The 14,825-nt window shown below is 37.5% G+C and overlaps 1 protein-coding gene across 1 annotated transcript in view; it reads left to right on the forward strand.

Annotated features, from left to right (window-relative positions):
• Positions 1-14,825, forward strand: part of XIRP2 (xin actin binding repeat containing 2) — a 181,161-nt gene that overhangs the window by 149,303 nt on the left and 17,033 nt on the right. The window contains exons 7-8 of the mRNA XM_089660274.1: positions 477-9,996; positions 13,690-13,823. Coding sequence (XP_089516400.1) covers positions 477-9,996; positions 13,690-13,784 — 9,615 coding nt within the window. The 3' untranslated portion in view covers positions 13,785-13,823. The remainder of the gene's footprint in view (positions 1-476; positions 9,997-13,689; positions 13,824-14,825) is intronic.

Here is a 14,825-nt window from a genome sequence, read left to right on the forward strand (position 1 = left end):
CGGTATTTCAATGAAAAAAAATTCCAGTGTTAACATAATTAAATTTATATTTATACATATTCAGTCTATCTCAGAAGGGAAAATCAACAACAGGTATTTAAAGCACATGAAATATTAGAATTGAATATTTTTTTTATACTTTTCTAAATCTGAAGGAGGATATTTTTCTGCACACAGCTGACTTCCTCTTAGTAGCTCTCTTAGTAGAAGCAAGGGTCAGTCACTATAGTTACATACAAGAGAATACTGTCAACTTTAATTTTAAAATATCTGAAAACTGAATTAATTTGGAAATTTTCATGTATATCACTTCAAATTGTTATTTTACAAACAACTGACAAAATGTTTTAAATATAATTATTTCATAGCAATATCTAAAAATAGGTATAATCGATAGAATATATACAACAATATTGTGCAGCAAATGTATGCACATAGTACAGGTAAAATAAAGCTATGTATTTTCTCCCCTGAAGATCTATAATGAGCATCCAGAATTTGAGTGGCCAGTGGTTAATGACAAAAGCTGTAGCTCAACAAGCAATGTCTACGATTCGATGAGTTCAGCACTGAAAACAGGACGTTCTTCAAAGTCTTCTAGCACTAAATCTGTTCATTTTGGAAGTTTAGAAGAGTTCCCACCTCCTCCTCCACCAGATATTTTGGAAACGTCCGATATAGCAGATTTTTCCCAGTCCCCAGAACCTCCCAGCCCTCCTGAAAGACCTCTCTCACCTACTACAACCAAAGATGTGTACTCAAAACAAAGGAACTTATATGAGTTGAAACGTTTATATAAGCACATTCATCCAGAAGTGAGAAAGAACTTACAAAAAGAATATGTCACTGAAGTTTCTGAGATTGTAAGCAGCCAGTCTGAACAAAAAGGTGATGTGCGACAAGCAAAATATGTGTTTGAACACCCATCAGGAAGTCCACAGAAATGCCTCAGCCCAGAAAGAGAGTACTTAGAATGGGATGAGATTTTAAAGGGAGAAGTGCAGTCAATGCGGTGGGTCTTTGAAAATCAACCTTTAGATTCCATTAAGGAGGAGTCACCTGAGCAAAGCCATATCAAAAGTATTGGTGAACAAGAAATTATTGCTGGTGGAGATGTCAAGTATGCAACCTGGATGTTTGAAACACAGCCAATTCATGCCCTTGGTACAGGTACCTCCAGTTCTTCAGAAAATGCTGATAAGGTTCCAGATTTGGCAAGAGGAGATGTCCGAACAGCTACATGGTTATTTGAAACTCAGCCATTAGATGCACTGAATAAACTTTACAAAGAAAATGATTCAGATATCCTAAAAGCATCTGAAGACATTCAAGGAGGAGATGTAAAAACGGGTAGATACCTATTTGAAACTCAATATAAAGATGGAAGGCTCTCTTGTGTTGATGAAATTAACATGCTGACACTTAGATCAGAGCTCCAAGAGATTAAAGGAGATGTTAAAAGAACAGTAAAAAAGTTTGAGACTGAACCTAAATATGTCCTAAAAGATCGCTCTGGGAACGTCCTTGAGATAAAAACAGTCTGTAGGGAAGACATTGAAAAGGGAGATGTGAAAACAGCCCGCTGGATGTTTGAAACTCAGCCTTTGGATATGATCAATCAAGATGAACTCAAAGTTGTCAGAGGCATATCTATAGAAGAAAGTGTAAAAGGTGAAGTGGGAAAAGCAAAATGGCTATTTGAAACACAACCTCTGGATTCCATTAAAGAAGAAGATGATACTGTTACTCAAAAAGAAGCCATAATTGGTGCAGATGTGTACCAGAAATGTTGGCTTTTTGAAACCCTTCCAATGGATATATTGAAAGACAATGCCAATGAAAGGCCTCTTGAGGGACAAGAGATAATAGGTGGAAATGTGAGCAACACAAAACATTTATTTGAAACTGTGCCAATGGATGAACTTAAAGAGGATGTTGAGGTAGGCAAGCTTAAAAAAGTGGTTACCAATGAGGAGGAAAGAGGAGATGTTCGTCATCAAAGATGGGTTTTTGAAACAAGGCCACTTGAACAAATAAGGGAGGAAAAGAAAGAATATATTCGAACAGTCATGCTTGATGAAATCCACAAAGGAGACGTAACTGCCTGTAGAAGTGCATTTGAGAGTCAAAATTGGCAAACTGATGATTCTTCCTATAAGATTCAAGTTGAAGATGTTAATAAGGGAGCTGTAAAAATCAACAAAAATCTTTTTGAAACAACACCGTTATATGCTATCAAAGATCGTTATGGGCATTATCATGAGGTCAAGACTATCCGCCAAGAAGAAGTTGTGAGGGGTGATGTGAGAACTTACCAATGGATGTTTGAAACAATTCCAATTGATCAGTTTGGAGAAAGTGGTGAGAACTACCAAGTTATCAGGGGAATATCTTCTCAAGAAATACAGTCTGGAGATGTCAAAACAGGAAAATGGCTGTTTGAAACCCAGCCACTGGATTCAATAAAATGTGGCAATGCCGATGAAGAAACTATAAGAGAAGGCAAAACTGATATTGTTAAAGGTGATGTCAAGATGTGTAAATGGCTTTTTGAAACTCAGCAGATGGGAGATCTTTATGACAAGCAGATACAAATGACAACCAGTGAAGAAATTCAAAAAGGAGATGTTAAAACCTGTACTTGGCTTTTTGAAACTCAGTCACTTGACACAATACAAGATGAAACAGATAAGTCAGTAAAGTTGCAAAGGGAGAAAATTGAAGGCAGGGATGTGCAAACAGTTTGCTTCCTTTTTGAGACTCAGAATTTAGAGCATATCCAAGGAGAAGAGAAAAAAGACTTCAAGAGAGTAGTCGAAATTGATGTCCAGTCTGGTGATGTCTCAAGTATGAAATACATTTTTGAAAACCAACCTCTGGATGAAATCAGTTCTAGTTCACAAGAGGTGCTGCAAAAGATAAAAAGCATGAAATCTGAAGACTTTCAAAGAGGCAACGTCTTAAATTGCAGGTGGCTGTTTGAAAACCATTCTATTGATGAGATCAGCGAAAACCAAGAGAAAAACAAAGACGCTTATGCCATCACAGATGTGCAAGCTGGAAATGTAAGAAAAGGATGTTTTATTTTTGAGACCTTTTCACTTGATCAGATAAAAGATGAATATTCTGAGGATACAATGACAAAGACAGTTGGTGAGGAGGAAATATTAAAGGGTGATGTAAAAAATTATACGCTGATGTTTGAAACACAGCCCCTGTATGCTATTCAAGATAAAGAAGGATATTACCATGAAGTAACAACAGTAAAGAAAGAAGAGGTGTCTCATGGGAAGGTTCGAGGAACAAGGTGGCTGTTTGAGACTAAACCATTAGATTCTTTTAATGATACCAATAATGTATTTGTTATAAGGGCTGTTACCCAAGAGGATATTCAGAAAGGAGATGTTAACGCTGTGCGGTGGCGGTTTGAAACCCAACCATTAGACAAAATTTCTGATCACACAAAGTCAGATATACGTACCATTTCAACTATCGAAGGTGGAGATGTGAAAAGCAGCAGGGAACTCTTTGAAAAGGAAAATAACACTCAGGCTGTGAGAACAGTAAGCATCAGTGAGATTAAACAAGGCAATGTTAAAACCTCTACTTGGTTATTTGAAACTCATACTCTTGATGAACTTCATGAAGAAGGTTATAACGAAATGAAAACAGTAACAGTGGAAGACATACAAAAAGGGGATGTTCAAGAAGCTGTCTTCCTCTTTGAAAATCAGAGTTTAGACTCAATCCAAGTAAGGGATGAAAGTGTTGAAGACACACTGAAGGAAGAAATTCCACAAGCTGATGTCAGGACCACAACCTGGCTCTTTGAAACAACACCTTTATACGAGTTCAATGAGCACAAGACAGAAAGAGAGGTTATTATTGGAAAGAGTATCCAAGAAACATTAAAAGAACTATACAGCCACAAACTGGTGAAGTCTCAAGGGATTATTTTAGAAGCTGATGAAATTGGTGATGTCCGCATGGCCAAATACCAGCTCATGAACCAACAAAGTCCAGAAATAGAAAAGACAGAAGTTATAAATGGCAATCTTCAGAATATAATGATGAACTTATTGTCCCAAAACTCTTCTACAGAAAGAATGATTCTTTTAAATGATGAAGAAAAGGGAAATGTCTCCTTGACAAAATCACAATTGCTGAACAGATCCATTGATGTACAGGCAAACAGGGAAGAAGTTATTGGAGGAGATGTACAAGAAGCTATCAAAAGCCTTCTCTCACATAAAGACCTTGGGAAGAAAGGAATACTCATTCAAGAAAGTGAGAAAGGGGATATAAAAATGACTGTATATTCTCTTCTTAACAAGAATGACAAAGGTGATTATGAGCGTGATGAAGTGGTAAGTGGAGATGTAAAACGTGCAATTTATAATTTAAAGTCATCTGCCATGACAAGTGAGAGACCAGAGAGAGTTAAAATTGATGACATGGAAAGAGGCAATGTCCAGTTTTTTACTACTTGCATTGAATCTGGAGCTTTAGACTATCTAAAGCGACTACAGGGTGTCTCAGATGAAACTACTTTTGAGCACACAGATGAAATTATAGGAGTTGATGTTGAGGCTACCAAATTGTTGCTAAAAAAACAGCAGTACCAAATTGAGAGAACTGTTGATGAAACAGATATCATCCCTGGGGATGTGTACAATACAGTTAAGGTTTTAATGACTGAGCCAGTAAATAAATCTTTTGATGCAAGTAAAGAAGATATCATACGGGGAGATTTGAAGGCAACCCTAAATTCGCTTAACCAAGCCATCAATCAGACTGTGGTTGTAGAAAAAGAAGAGATTATTAAAGCTGACCTTCCTGCAACACTTAAGTCCCTTACAGAATCCGTTCACCAAGTGAGAGATACAGAAAAACCAGATGTTGTCCCTGGTGACATTCAGGGAACTATTGATTCTCTAGAAAAAGCAGTAAAACTTAAAACTGAGTTAGTTAAAGAAGATGTTATTCATGGCAACCTTGAGGCAACATTAAAATCTTTAAAAGAAGCACAGCAGTCAATGAATAAAACCGAGAAAGAAAATGTAATCAAAGGAGACATCAGTGCAACCATGCAAAGCCTAATGGACTCATCTGCTGAAAAGAGACATGTCCAGCATCAAGTCAGCATTCAAGGTGATGTAAAAGAAACCATGAAGACATTGCTGCAGCCTTCATCCCAGACAACTCAACGAAGAGCAAGTACTGAAGGAAATGTTAAAGACACAATCAAGACATTTTTGCAGTCTGCCGAAAAAACTCAAGTCTCAAGCAAACGGGAAGTTTCCGTTGGTAAACTGATTGATATAGAATTTGATGACCAACAGACATCAAATGAATTTCATCATATGAATCAGCAAAACATTAATACGTTAACCCAGGAGGTTATTGATCACAGCAGTCAAAAAAATATTAAGACACTCCAACCAAAAGCTATCGAAACTTCCAATGTATTACCTGATAACAGACAAATTCATGGTGCCTCTGAACAAAAATTGGATAGCAAAGTTACAGTGTCTAGGATTGATAAAGAGCAAAAGTCTGTAGCCAACAAATCCTGGAAAAAACATAACACATTCTCCGATGCTCAAGCTGCACAACTAATATGTGAAGAAAAAAAATATTTGGCTCAAGGATTTAGCAAGGGACAGACAGAAAAAATGCCAACAGATCTAATCAATCAAAACAAAGTAATGCAAAAAGCAAAACTGTCATCCAATATCAATACTTCCAAATCCAGCGCTATCAATATGATTAATAGAACCAGCTACCAAACATCAGAACATGTTCACAAACAAGTAACAAATCAACAGCTACAGCAGCAGTCAAGAAGAATGGCTTTGGACAATGTTTTGGATACTCAGCAAGCACAAGATTTAGATTCCATAAATAACAACATAGAAATTGTAGGCAATGCATTAATGTTTGAAGGTGGTATTGCATTACCAGAACAAAATGAAAATAATGATAACATGCATGCAACTAGAAAATCCACCCGTGAGAACAACGAAACAAGTAAAACTGTTACAAATAAAAGTCTTGTGAATAACTATAATCTTAATTCGAAAGTAATAAAAGAAAGAAAAAAACCTGAAATCTTCTTCCCTCCTCCTCCACCTTTGCCACATACTCCTATATCAGAGCCTCCTTTGGCACCTACACCACCCCCACCACCTCCACCACCCCCACCTCCATTGCCAGCCTATTTGTTATTTAAAGGCACTGATGAGCCTGAGTATTATCCTTCACCACCACCTCCTGTTGTGGATAAAATAGACAATGACTTGCTACCACTTCCCCCTGAAACCTCACCGCTTATGATGCAATACAAAGAACAAACTAAAGAAGTAGTCAGTAAAAAAGTAAGTTATATGCCCACTCATGAGCAGTCAGGCAAAAGCAAAAAAGAATCAAAGATTTTTTCTAATAGATATTGTGCAAAGCACTCAGAGATAGCACAAAACTATACTGAGAAAGAACAGGCAACAAACTATGTGGAGAAAAGAGCACACGAAGTTCTACCAAAGTCAAAGCTGCCTGTCTTTCAGTCTAAAACAGGGGTCAATGCATCTTCAAGGGTTAATGAACATCAAAGCTTTACCAAGAAATCTACAGTTTTGGCACAAGAACAAAAAGCTGGTATGACCCAATCCCATTCTAAGCGCTCTGAACAAACAGCAAGTAATCATGATTTTGAAACATTCAGCAAAGTGGCTTTAAATGCCAAGAAGGATGTACTATCTTCGCCAAGTATATCTCCAGCACTGAAAACAGATACCCCAACTAATCATTCTAAAATAGAAGCTAATACATGTACTTTAGTTCACAAACAAAGCTTAAACACCTCTCAAGCTAAAGTTCAAGACTGTGATCAAGTAACATGTGAACAAGAATTAAAAAGAATTCATGAAGAATCCTTAAAACCAAAGAAACAAATTTTGTTTTCACCAAGAATATCTCCAGCACCAATCAGTTTAACCGAGTCTTTAAAAATGAACACTCTTAATCAAAGTAATGAAACTATGCTCTCTGTATCAGCTGAAACAACTTCAGTGCAATCGCAAAATGTTACCATGGCTCAGTTGAGTGAACATGACTTGGATCAACTGGCATGTGACCGTGAGATGGAAATAATTCATGAACAAGCAATAAAACCTAAAAGAAAGGTGTTCTTTCCTCCTAGACTGTCTCCAGCTTTTCAAGCTGAAACTCCTATCCCAAAACCTAAAACATACATTAGGAAATTTAAGACTCCCCTAATGATGGCTGAAGAAAAATACCGCCAACAAAGGGAAGAAATGGGAAAAAACAAGGGCAGGGCTGTATCCCAAATTATTGTAACATCAGGTACTGAAATTTCTATAAAGCAGGCCACAGCAGAGTCAGAAACAGTCAAATGTATATCAGAAGAGCAATCTAAAATTATAGGGACACCAGCTGAAGATCTAACTCATATGAAAAGCCAAGAAGATGCAAAAGACACTTCATACAATATAAATCATCATAATTCTGTTCAGGGAATGGCTGCTTCCTCAGCAGTCAACATGAAAGCTCCAGAAGTGCAAACATTATCAACTGAAACTCAAATGAAGCAACTGCAGCATTTAAATGTTGTTAAGGAATCCACAACAACAGAACAGGCAACCAAGCAAGAATCTATGGACAAGTTGGAAAAATCAATACAGATGAATCAGATGCAAACAGCCAAGCCATTTGACCTACAACCTGCAAATGAGAACCAAAGTCTAGAAATAGAAAAGTCCAAAATGACTGCCAAATTGGTAAACACAACAGGAAGTATGAAACACATTGACAATACATCTGTTGTGATGAAGCAAAAATTAAATGACCATCAACAAAGTATACATTCAACAGATAATCATCTGCGCCAAGAGTTAAATACCCAATCAGTTTCTCAAACTTCAGAGCAGAAGCAAGTACAAAGCATTAACAATGTACAAGCTGTGTCTAATGTAAATGTAAGAAGAAAACAGCAAAGTGATGATCTTGGCAGTGGCAGCAAAATAACCAAACACATAGAATCACCAAAATTCCAACGAAAGTTACAGATTAAGAAAGAACAGGTTAAAAGTGATACTGTAATCAACCAGAATGTTGCTAGTGTTAATGCCAATGCATCTAAATCAAAAAGTATCCAACAATTTCAAATTCATCATCAACAAACCTCACTTCCACCACCACTTCCAAAAGAAATGCTGAAAGAACATGTTTCCACTGTCCAAAATGTTGCTGCAGGAAAGCAAGTTAGAGAAGCAATAGAAGTAACTGAAAGCCTTAAAACCCACATATCTTCAGAATCACAGGAGCAAGTGAATGTAATAGAGTATCTCAGAAAATGTGAAGAGTTGCAAAAGACATTGTCAAGTGCCAAAAAATTTGAAACAGAACCACAAACTCTGAATATAAACACTTTTAAAACATTTCTAAGCATTGTTCCTTCTTGGTTAATCAGTGCTGAAAAGAAGGAAGACTTGGCACACCAGGCCGCTTCCAACAATATGGAAGGAATTACGGAGCAAATGTCCTACATTAAGAAACATGCAAAGGACATGCATTCATCCTTTGAAGGCACTATCAAGGCAGCTATACGAACTTCCACATTTGCAAAAAGTAACAATGAAACCCATTCCCCAAGTGGGGTATCACAGAAGGAAGTTAGCACAGTTTCCAAAAAAGTTGACGTGGCAAGTAGACAAAGAAAGATCAGCAATGATTTCAGTAGGTTGCCAACTGATATGAAGCAATCTGATATCAGAGCTTGTTCTCCTTTGCTGAGGATGCGATCACCATCACCTACTTACATAACTATAGAATCCACTGTAAGGCGTACAGAATCCCCACAAAAAGACAGAGTTCCATGCACTTCTGCTTCCACAAAAGAACCAGTCACGGTACCACTCCCACCAAAGCGTACTGCAACAGCCAAAACAACTCCAACTCCTTCTCCATCTCCCCAAAAGAATCGTACAGAGCAGCTTGCAAAACTCAAAGACACCACTGCAAAGTTATCCCAAGGAACAACAACACATCGAGCTGTCACTCCTATTCCAGTAGTGGCAGAAAAAAGATGCGAGATTGTACATTCTCCCTCAACTTTAAGAAGACAGCTTAAAATAGAGAGCCACACCACAGGCTCTGTAAGTACCACACCGGTACCTTTAGGTGAAGTGACAGTCAGCACAGTGGAAGACCGCACAGAAATTTATGAAGAAGCAAGAATATCTGAAATGCATCAAGCACTCTCTCAACGTGATCCAAAGCACATTCCAAAGTGGCTGGGCCCAGACCTGGATAGTTTGGATGTGGTATCAATCTCACAGAAAAACAATATTCCTGCAGAACACACATTTGAACCAAAAGCTAAAAATGTTTACATGAGAGATGAAACAAATAAGAGATCAAGTACAGACAGTTCAAGAAAAGTGCAAACAGCAGGCCAAACGGAAAGTGTAAATTCTCGTTTCAGAACACAAACTGGACAAAAAAAGACACAGCAAAAGGAAAGTCAAAAATCAGCTTCTGATGTTTCTTCAACAGTGAAATCTAGAACAGTTCCAATAAAGCAGCTTAAAGACCACAGAGAGAACACATCCAAGCATATGTTTGTGAGCAGTCAAGAAGAGAGCAATGAGCATTTATTTAAACCAGCAATGCATTCTGAGACAATATCCCAAATTTCTGGTGTTGACAAGATGGAAAGCAAGGTGACTAGATCAAGGGCACCATGGAACCCTGAAGGTGTAAAACCAGGTTTCGAATTCAAACATGCTCCTCCAACATATGAAGATGTCATATCAGGTCACATGCTTGACATTTCCACTGCTGAATCTCCAGAGGAAATATTGAAGAATTTTCAGAAAACCTGGGAAGAAAGTGAAAGAGTATTTAAGAGTCTCGGTTATACCGTCTCAGATACTTCTGAAATGACAAGCAGCTATCATCAGGAAGAATATGTTACTGGTAAATTGGCATGACCAGTTTGAGGCACCATTAACAAATTAAAATTTACAGTCTGTGCATGAAGTCATTTGCAGTTCAGTTGAAATACAAATTGTGGCTCAAAACTAACATTTTATTACCCGCTAGTATAGTTACTACTGCTTCTTCTCTGTTTTTTCCTAAAGGCCTCTTCTTTACTGACTTACTGTGTGTGTTTGTGATTAACATTGACTACTGTGCTGAAAGTAGAATGGAATTGAAAATTGAGGTAAAAACAACAACGCATTTGCATATGTTTGCATACTAATTGCACTCACAGCACACATGGTTTGCATATGATTTAAAAACTGCATGAAATATTATATATTGGCAGACAAGTAGTATGTAATGTTTCTAGTAAATTGTTATGCAAGTAAAGAAACAATGCAGTTTCATAAGAAGCTATGAAGAATAGAGTATGTTACAGCATTGTGAAGGGCAGTTTTTAATTGATGCATGATCTCTGGGCAAGCACTATGTGCTTTACTGCTAGGGGTTGAAGATCCTATTATTCTGTACCCCTCTCTATGTAAACATACTAGGACACACCAAAAAAAGAATTTAGTAAAAATGAGTAATATACTTATATTAAACCATGACTTCCATTGCCATCTACTAACACTAGTGATGTCTCCTATCCTTAGCTTGGGAAAGCTTAGGATATCAAAACTTGCAAACATTCTTTTACAATATTGGAACAAAGAGATCCAGTAAAATAGGTGACCCAGGAAAACAGTTTATATCTGCATATATACAACAAAACCTGCCACTGGAAGAGTTTACTGAAATGTCTTATTATTATTTATTCCAATATGAATCAGATTGAGTGTTAAATCTCAAAATGATTACATGGAAGAACATTAATGACCAAAAAACACATATGCGCCAAATATATGAGCACCTTATGAGCTGTAGACCACAGATCTAATTAAACCTTTCAGTGGTCATATGTGACCTCTGTGTGCAAAGTCTCAGTCTACTTCACTCAAAATGTGTGTCCCTCCCTAACCCCTTGGTCACCGATAAGAACTGCTATAATTTAGCATATCCTATGAAACTCCACAGCCTCACTAAATAAAAATCAATGCCATATAATTATCCAGTCAAATGCAGCACAGACTGTAGCATCATTACACTGCCTGAAGAGCAGCTGCAAAATGAGGCTACATTATTTTATGATGTTATTGTAACTGCTACATATATATTCTCAAACAACATTGTCTGACCTTGTTTTAATGAACTTAAATTCTTAGTGAAGTTTTTGAAAGATGCCTTGCTGCATAAAATGTGCATTAGCATAATCTAGATTCTGTCATACATACTTTCCTGTGATAGACAGTAGAGCAGCAGATGTTGGTTAAATCATAAAAAGAAATACATTACCTAAAAAACTTCATATTTGTAATGATAGGATATAATAACTTTAAAGGTGCAGTTATGGTTAAGTTTCTAAGTATACTCATTTTAGACAGCCAATGTAGCTTTTTCAAGTGAATGGATTTCTAATGTGTTCTGGTTTAAGGTAAAATTAAGATAACAATAAGCTGGCTATATGCGGTATTTAATGAAGAATCCAAACTTTCCATTGGCATGTTATTTTCTCATCTTGCCCATGCACTGCTCAGTCCAATACCCCATGCTCAATTACTGCTATTTATATGACAGGGAACAGATGAAAATATTATTTTCTACCGAATGAGTTTTTGAACGACCATATAGTCCCAGGAGCATTTTGAAATGATCTTTCGTGTCCCATCAATGAACTGGTTACTGAGTAAACGCACTGAAATTATTTGATTTGACAGTCTTGCTACGTGTATTGAGGCCTTTACAGAAGCAAACAGACCTTCCCAAAGGTCTTATAGCTTGTTGCCAATGACAGAGAGGATTGCATAAAGCAAAATTAATTAAGTTCTGCAATTAGGATCATGGCAAAGCAACACTGAACTGCTAACGGCACTTAGGAAGCTTTGCAAGTTGTTGAAGTTTAACAAGCATAGCTTCCAACTGTCCCTTATTTGAAGGGACTGTCTCTCTTTTAGAACCAAATTATTTTGTTCCTCTGGGCTGGAGAATCTGGAGGGAGAACACAGATCTCCAGTGAAGGGATGAACATGTTCTCCTGAGTGTTATAAACTGTGAATGACCAGAGAATAGCTGCGATCCTCCGAATCACAGCTATTCTCTGTGTCATAAAAGGACACCTAAACTGTTGAAGCCTGAATAAGGTAAGCCAAAGGTTCTATAGTAATAGCAAAAAAGCAGGGGAGACAATGGACACCCCTGCCTAGTGCCACAAAAAAATCTAAAAGAGGGAGATTGAAGGGCAATATGGAATTTTTAGCTGCAAAAAGTGTTACACTACAATACATCTTTGATCCAAACTTGAAATTATTGCATTTGTGACTTTGAAAAGCCATAAATGAAAAGTTGTTGTAAAAAATAGTACTTGTGGGTTCAACCATTTTTGCATACTTCACAGTCTACATGCAGTAACTGTGGACATACTTTGAGCTAACTTATGTTCCTCTTTATAATCTTAGAAAGTTGTAGTGTGTTAAAATTCACTCAAATTACTTTGAGCTAGTTGTTTCAATCCAGCAGGGTCTATCTCTAGTCCCTGAAAGGCATCACTGTTGATGTCTCCACCTGCCTGCTTAGCAATGATGCAAAAAAATGAAGATGGGTGGTTTTTAGTGTGAAGTTTGGGGGCATGACCTAGTATGAAAGGACAAAACAGGAGTTCAATGGGGTATGGGAGATGATGTTGGGGATATGTAACCTCTGCACCTCTTTTGAACTTCTGCATGGGCAACAATTTGAAGATGAAATCCTCTAAAGGGAAAAGTGGTCTCAATCTACAAAATCAGGCTCCCTCATCCCTTTTTTTATATTCAGGAATAGTGGCTCACAATGCTGGTCCACATACATCTCTGGTAGATAGGTCTAATCTAATTGTTTTGATTGTGTTTAATGCATGTTTAACATAATACAAACACATACATATAGCTTCTGCAGATTCAAGGTTCTACAAGACAGTGAAATGTATGTTTTATGTGGTAAGAAAAAATGTCTATTTTTAGAGTTCAAACTATGGGCTTTAAGTGTAACTCCACTTTTGGTTGAGAAAAAAAATCTCCTGTGAAGAAATTGTTTCAAAATGCCCATTGGATACTGATTCTCAAAACGAGGGACACATTTTTTATAATCAGCTGGTTCGCTCTCAGTGTTTAAATGAGAAACGCTGCAGGTTCTGCATCCCTTTTGAAGTATTTAACTTTTGGGAAATAGCTCACCAAAACTGAAATTTCTGTTGCCAGGGGGGTCTAAAATTTGACTTGTATTTTAGCGCAGATTTCAGGAAAAATCAGTAAATAAATCGCACAAGCAGGAACTGACAGTTCTGGGCGTGTTCTGTAAACAAGTGGTGTACAGAACACCTCCAGGTTGTCATGTTGCATTTATTGAACTTTACAGATATTTACATTGACTGCAGATTGAAAAGGAAAGGAAATTTTAATGTTATTACATTAAATAACAACATGGTTTGTGTAGCAATTGTATATGCTATATTTTTTATGTGCTATATTTTTTTCCAGAAAGTGGAGTTACTCTTTAAGCTTTGATCAGAACAAGACTAGAATATGAATTAATATGTTGCTGTACTCTCCCTAGAAAACGCTTCCACAGGAAAAGGAAACGTGCATCGTCTGTCAAAAGAAGGTTTACCCAATGGAATGCCTGGTGGCAGACAAGCAGATCTTTCATAAAAACTGCTTCCGCTGTAACCATTGTGGGAGTAAATTAAGGTGAGTGGTCTCAATGAAAAAGCAGAAAATAATCAAAGTTGAACTTCAGGCAAACAACTAAATAAAGAGATGAGACATGTACCTATAATGTATTTGTTTCACCTGTCAAAGGATTTGTATCTCTGTCCATCCATTTTCTGACATTTACACAGCTCTGCCACACTAGATTCTGGCAGGAAAGAGACCTGATTTTTCATTCACAGTAATACAAAGCCCCAAATTGCACTCTGTGTGTATCAACCATACAAGCTTAAGTTACAGTCCCTGCCCATTGGCCATGCCTGCTAATGCATTTCACCCAGATTGGGCTTAATCGTAGATCCATGACTAAGCAAAGTCTGTGTGAAATGCCTCAGTGGGGTGTGGCCAATGGCCAGGGACTGTAGCTGAAGCTTGTTCTTTCACTTTGCAATGGGGTTGATATACACAGAAGTCAACCCAGGGCTTTGTATTGCTGTAGATGGACTGAGCAGGATGTGCTTCCCGAGGGACTAGCAACTGGAACAGAGAGGGAGCTGGCAGGATGATATGTAGGGTGCTTTGAGTGGTACCATATTTTCCATGCGCTTCTCACCAACTTGTGACTGAAGGACTAGCCAATCTAAAACCGTGCTGTCACGTGCGTAACAATGCCACGCTCAGCTGCACCCCGCACAAAGATTTTCCAACTCACTGGAAAACAACCTATGTACCACAGCCTGAGAGCAATCGTTACTGGGTCAGGTTAATTACGCAATTAACCCTTCACATTGACACCACCACCTTTTTTGTACAGAGTAGGAGGAAACTCGCCAATCTTAGCAGTAACACTATGATGTTTGAATAAGCATCTGTACACAAACTGTCACCACAGGCAGATGTATGCAGAAGTTTAAAAACACACAGTAGCACTCTTCAGAGACAGGGATTCTTAGTTTGCATTAAAGAGCTTTAGAAACATTTCAACACTTTTCAGATAATAGGATTTATTACTAAAAAGGTCAAAGTGGTGCAAATAAAATA

The sequence above is a fragment of the Staurois parvus genome, unplaced genomic scaffold (assembly GCF_062004578.1).
Source record: "Staurois parvus isolate SC_StPar_1 unplaced genomic scaffold, SC_StPar_1.0 ptg000031l, whole genome shotgun sequence".
Taxonomy (NCBI): Eukaryota; Metazoa; Chordata; class Amphibia; order Anura; family Ranidae; genus Staurois; species Staurois parvus.